This window comes from Mirounga leonina, unplaced genomic scaffold (assembly GCF_011800145.1).
Source record: "Mirounga leonina isolate KUSES-001 unplaced genomic scaffold, KU_Mleo_1.0 Mir_101595, whole genome shotgun sequence".
NCBI lineage: Eukaryota > Metazoa > Chordata > Mammalia > Carnivora > Phocidae > Mirounga > Mirounga leonina.
The window spans coordinates 8195342-8201697 of NW_023270158.1; the positions used below are offsets into that span (position 1 = coordinate 8195342).

The window sequence follows — 6356 nt, forward strand, 5'->3', positions numbered from 1 at the left end:
CAGGCTTTCACATATTTCATGATCCCATTTACGGGAAAGTCCATAATAAGCAAATGTGTACAAGTAGAAAGTGGAATAGTGATTGCTAAGGGATGAAGGAAGGGAGGAATTTGAAGGTATAGAATTAAGAGGTGATGGAAATATTCTGGAATGAGATAGCAGTGATGGTTGCCAACATTGTAAATATCCATAAAACCCCACTCACTTATACAGTTTAAAATGGCTAAAATGGTGAATTTTGGCAATGTGGATTTTTATTTTAATAAAACAAAAGCTCAGAAATTCTTTGTTTTAAATATCTTCTCACATGATTTTAGTAGCATATAATGCTAAGTGAAATAAGTTAGAGAAAGACAAATACCATATGATTCTAGTCCTATGTGGAATTTAAGAAACAAAACAAATGAGCAAAGGGAAAAAAATAGAGAGTGGCCAACTGAGAAACAGACTCCTAGCTACAGAGAACAAACTGCTGGCTACCAGAGGGGAGGGGAGTGGATGGGTGAAACAGGTGATGGGGATTAAGGAGGGCGCTTGTCCTGATGAGCAGGGGGTGACGTACAGTGCTGAATCACTATATTGTACACCTGAAACTGATATTACACTGTATGTTTCCTGACTGGAATTAAAATAAAAACTTAAGGTCTCTTGCCGCAGCAACGCAACTGGGAGCACCAGGCGCTGGGCTCGGAGCGGAACTCCACAGATCGCTTTAAGAAAATGGCAGACAAGCCGGACATGGGGGAAATCTCCAGCTTCGATAAGGCCAAGCTGAAGAAAATGGAGACGCAGGAGAAGAACACCCTGCCGACCAAAGAGACCATTGTGCAGGAGAAGTGGAGTGAAATTTCCTAAGAACCTAGAGGATTCCCCACCCTCATCATCTTCAAGACACCCCAGTCGTGATGTGGAGGAAGAAGAGCCACCTGCAAGATGGACACAAGCGACAAGCTGCACTGTGAACCTGGGCACTTGGTGCTGACGCCACCGGCCTGCGGGTCTCTCAGGGGACCACCCCCCAATCGGACTGCCAAATTCTCCGGTTTGCCCTGGGATATTATAACAAATTATTTGTATGTTTAATGAAAATAAAACACACCTTGTGGCATGGCAAAAAAAAAAAATAATAAAATAAAAATAAAAACTTAAAAAAAAAAATAGCTTCCTACATGATTTTAATGGAGATGGTCCATAGACTAGTGCCTGAGAATGAGTGAAAACCCACAGATCCTACAATAATTACTTCAAATTTATTTTCTAAGAATAAAAGTTGCTATTTACCAAGGGCAAACAAGTCACGTTTTCAAAGATGTGAGTGAAACATAATGAGTTTCTCATGCTTGTCCTGAAATTGCTTTTTAAGAGGACTGGCTAGGCTTGAACTCGATACGTGTCAGCGATCCCCTGCAGCAATGCATGGTAGCATCCACTGGTGCGCTCCCAGTGACCACCTGGTAAAGCAATATTGCCTGAGCACTCTTTGTAGAACTAAAATCAATCCCACCGTCGTTTCCTGCCTGATGAGAAACTAAATGAAGTGCTAATGAAATAGAGCAGAAGAAAGCCAAAAGAAAAACCGGGCTCACAAATATCTTTGCAAATCCTCTTCGGCAACCTGGGGCTTGGCCTGTGAGCAGCAATTCTTCCAAAAGTGCTCATTCAGAGAGATTACTTCAAAGTCACAGCTGTAATCAGATAATGAGATCATGCAACTGAAGTTCCCATGGTTTATGTCAACAAAGGAGATGTTATCCCTGTAACTTCAATTGCCAAAGAAACTACATTTGGGTTTATAAAGAAAAGTGCCTGAATTATCAGTGTAAAAAAAATGGACACAAGTAATATACTTTGTTAAAGTTACAGCACAGAAAATAGTATTTTTTATTTTATTTCATTTCAAAGGACAAAAAATATTGTCCTCCAATTGCTTCACTTGCTGCCATACTGTATCTCACACCCCATTTTGTTCATCTTTAGTACCTACCTATCATGGCCCAGTTTTTCTCTTAATTTATTCAGGTTACTTATAAAATGCTTAATGTGACCTCAGCCCTGGGGATGTGAAGACAAAGATAAAACAAAAGAAAACAACACCACAGAACTAAAACCACAATTCCTGTTTCCAATAAACTGCCACAGAGTAAAAGGAAAGCATGGAAGACGGTGGTAAATTAAGAAACAGGATTGTTTTATTTTTCACTTTTAGAGAAATTTCTCAATAGAGTTATTTTTTTTTGTGAACCTTGGTTTTGAGATGTTAGCTTAAAAATGTGAATTTTAAAGTTTCAGCGATTTCTTGCCACTGCTTCCCACTCTGCCCAGACTGTATAGACAGGCCCACGTGGGGATTGCAGAGAGGAGTCTGTTACAGTCCTGAAAGTCGATTTAATGCCTTGGTTTTTTGGCTGTAGGGGCAGCAAGGGGATGGGCAGAAACCTGTTTCCAATAACTTTACTTAAATTTCCCATTTCAAAGCTAGACTTTGTATTTGCCAGTCATGGTTATGCTAATCACCGTAATTTTAAGGAATGTAATCTCTTACACCTATGCGTAAGAAAAGGGCTACCAAAGAATCCCCCATAAAATAAGGCCATCACCCATTTTTTTTTCTTGTGGATTTTTCTTCCCTCAAGACTAGTTGTGGAGTAGCAGGAGGTTCTCTGCTTCTTTACAGAAAATACCTAAAACCAATGATGCACATTACTTACACCTTAAAAAAGATACAAACACAGAGACTATGACAATGTAATATGAAAATAACCCACGACTGTACAGCAGGGCTTATCTGAGAAATGCAGAAATGATAAAACATAAGGACATGCATTAATGTAATTATGTTGATAATACAACATTGCAGAAAGGCATATGCTAAAATTGAATATTGAAAGGTACTTTTTAAGGAAATAGAAGATTTTTCCATTTATACATATAATTAATAGTCTTTATCATAAACCTGCCATCATTATAGTTAATAACAGATCTCTAGAGGAAGTCCCTGTAAACTCAGGGACAACAATAAGAAATATGTGTTCACTGTTCTGATAAAGTAGCATTGTGGAAATTTTTATTAATGTAGTAAGCCATGTAAAAGAAATAGGAGTAAAAGAAAATAATCCGCAATTATTTTGAGATGATTTGATTATACTCCTAGAAACCCAAGGCATTCAGCTAAAAATAACAATCGCTAGTCTTAATGAAAGCTTAATCAAGGTAACAATATTTGATACCCAGAAGTCAACAATACTCTGTAACTTCATAATAGAGAAATAAAAGATAATTTTACAAAGATCTATTCAATAGAAATATATTGCCCTTAAAAGCAATAAAAGGAATAAACTTAAAAAAGAGTGTGTAGAAAATGAATAGGTAAAACTGCAAAATTTTATCGGTACATTGAAAGGAGGACCTAAATAAATAAAAAATTGTGACATATTGTCAGATGGAAAGAATGATTATTTTCTTATTTTTCTGTCCAAGTTAGGTTTTAGATAACCTGGAATTAAATTCTTAATCTCAAATGGTATTTTTACAGAATTTGACAGTTTTATTCTAAAGTTCAACATTCAGAAATATGGATCTTCACAAAGGGATGCAGAGATCCAGAAATGGTAACTACATGGGTAAATATAGAAGGTCTAAAAATTGAAGTCACAATTTAAATTTTTATGTAAATCTTTTCAAAATATAGTTAACTGTTTTTCATAGAATTGCCATATAACCCAGCAACTCCATTTCTGGGTATATACATACAATGGAATATTATTCAGCTTTATAAAGGAAGAAATTCTGATATGTGCTCCAATTTGGATGAACCCTGCAAATAGTATGTTACATAAATTAAGCCAGACGAAAAAGGACAAATACTGTATGACTGCACTTATATGAGGAATCTAGAATAGTCGAATTCATAGAGACAGAAAATAGAATAGCAGTCACCAGGGGCTGGGGAGGGGGGGGATGGGAAGTTACTGTTTAATGGGTACAGGGTTTCAGCTTGGGATGATAAAAAAAAATCTGGAGATAAGATAGTGATGATTGTTCACTACAACACGAATGTATTTAATGCCACTGAACTGTACATTTAAAAATGGCTAAGATGGCAAATTTGATGTTATGCATATTTTACTACAATAAAAAAGATAATTCACTGTTCTATAAATAATAAAAATGTATTATGGAAACACACACACACACACATACACACACTGACCTAGCAGGGAGAAATATACATATACCATGGTAAGGTTTTTAAACTGTGAGGTTATGTACAGTTATAGTAAGTGGTATACAGTTAAAAGTAGAAAGAGATCTACTAAAGACCTGTACTATAAACCCTAAAGCAATCACTAAAATAAGAAAACAGAATTATAAACTAATAATCTGACAAAGATAAAACAGAATAAAAAATATTTAATCCAAAAGAAAGCAGAAAAAGAGGAAAAAGAGAACAAAGAATAGTTTGGACAAATAGAAAACAAAAAGCAAGATGACAGACTTCAACTAACCCATATCAATAATTATATTAAATATGAAAAGTTCTAATTGTCCCAATTAAAAGTTAGAGATTGTTAGAGTAGGTAAAAATTCAAAAGTTTTAAGAAATATACTGTAAATATAAAGACACAAATAGATTGACACTAAAAGAACGAGAAAGTATTCCATGTTAAGACTACCCAAATGAAGATGCAGGATCTAGTTACAATGTAGCTGTAAAGTGCTGCCTTGTCTTTGCCCCCTGCTCAAAATAAAGCTGTTACCTTTCTAGCCCTGTCCACCATGGTGCTTAGCAGCCAGGGATGCATGGTCTCAGACATGTTTACCAAGTAAAACACTGACTTGAGGGGCGCCTGGGTGGCTCAGTCATTAAGCGTCTGCCTTCGGCTCAGGTCATGATCCCAGGGTCCTGGGATCGAGCCCCACATCGGGCTCCCTTCTCAGCGGGGAGTCTACTTCTCCCTCTCCCACTCCCCCTGCTTGTATTCCCTCTCTCGCTGTGTCTCTCTCTGTCAAATAACTAAATAAAATCTTTTAAAAAAAATAAAAAAAAATAAGACTACCCAAATGAAACTTGAGCAGCTATATTAAAATCAAAAATTTCAGAGGAAAGAATATTCCCAAGGAAAAAAGAAGATTATTTCATAATGATAACAGGGTAAATTCAGGGAACATCATTATTCTACACTTTTATACACAGATAAATAAGCACATGAAGATATGCTCAACATCAATAATGATCAGGGAAATGTAAATTAAAACCACAATGAGATACCATTACACACCCACTAGGAACAGCTTAAGGACTGATCATACCACCTGTTATGAGGATGTGGATGAATTGCAACTCTCATACACAGCTGGTGGGAACATGATATGAGAAAAGAGACTTGGCAACAGTTTGACAGTTTCTTAAAAAATTAAACACACAGTGATGGTATGATCTAGCCATTCTGCTCTTAGATATTTACCTGAGAGAAATGAAGGCATACATCTATATGAAGACTTGTACATGAATGTTCATAACTGCGTTACAGTGTTACTTGTAATAGCTAAAAACATGAAATGAACAAAATGTCCATTGACAGACGGATGGATAAACAACCTGGGGTATATCCATCCAAAGGAATGCTAGTCAGCAACTAAAATGAATGAACTATTGATACACAATACAGCATAGATAAATTCCAAAATACTTAATGCTTAGTGAAATAAGCCAGACTGAAAGGATACACTCTGTATGATTCTATTTATAGGGAAATCTAAAGAATTCAGGCTAATCTATAGTGGCTAGTGGTTACCTGGGGATGGGAGTAAGGCACTGTGAGGGACAAGACAGAGAGAGTACAAAAGGGTACAAGAAAACTTTTGGAGGGGAATGGATATATTCATTATCTTGATTATGATAGTGATACATTTTAAGTATGTGCCACTTATTGTATGTCAACTATATACCTCAATAAAGCTATTAAAATATGTAGAACATGTTGTATATAAATTTATATATAAACAAAAAGTCCTTTTATGTCTTTAAGAAAGGAAAAGCAAAGATAATACATAGAACTGGGATAATTTTTTTTAGCAAATGGGCAACAATAAAAAGAACATATACACCACACTAAATATGAATGAAAAGTTTTATATAAATAAGCTTCTAATATAAAGGAACAGAATCGAATTGTATTGGTCATTTATCAAAATCTGTTTGGAGGATGCTTACTTTCTAAGCATAGGAGAAAAAGAAATAGTCACAAAGAAAAAGGCGGACAAATAATTCTGTATATTCTATAGAAAATAAAATAAAAAGCCATCTGGGAAAAATATTTGTGGCAAAAATCCCTGAGGGTGAACATCTCTAATCT

The 6356-nt window shown here is 35.7% G+C and overlaps 1 protein-coding gene and 1 non-coding gene across 2 annotated transcripts; both read left to right on the forward strand.

Moving 5' to 3' along the window:
- Window positions 1–688: 688 nt before the first annotated feature.
- On the forward strand, window positions 689–855 carry LOC118007665 (thymosin beta-10-like). The gene has a single exon (XM_035000726.1). It carries the CDS (start codon window positions 721–723, stop codon window positions 853–855), a length of 135 nt encoding a protein of 44 aa, XP_034856617.1. The 5' UTR covers window positions 689–720.
- Window positions 856–4683: 3828 nt separating this feature from the next.
- LOC118008077 lies at window positions 4684–4814 on the forward strand. Its single transcript, XR_004678562.1, has one exon. It is a non-coding gene; the product is annotated as a small nucleolar RNA SNORA63 (small nucleolar RNA).
- Window positions 4815–6356: the final 1542 nt, after the last annotated feature.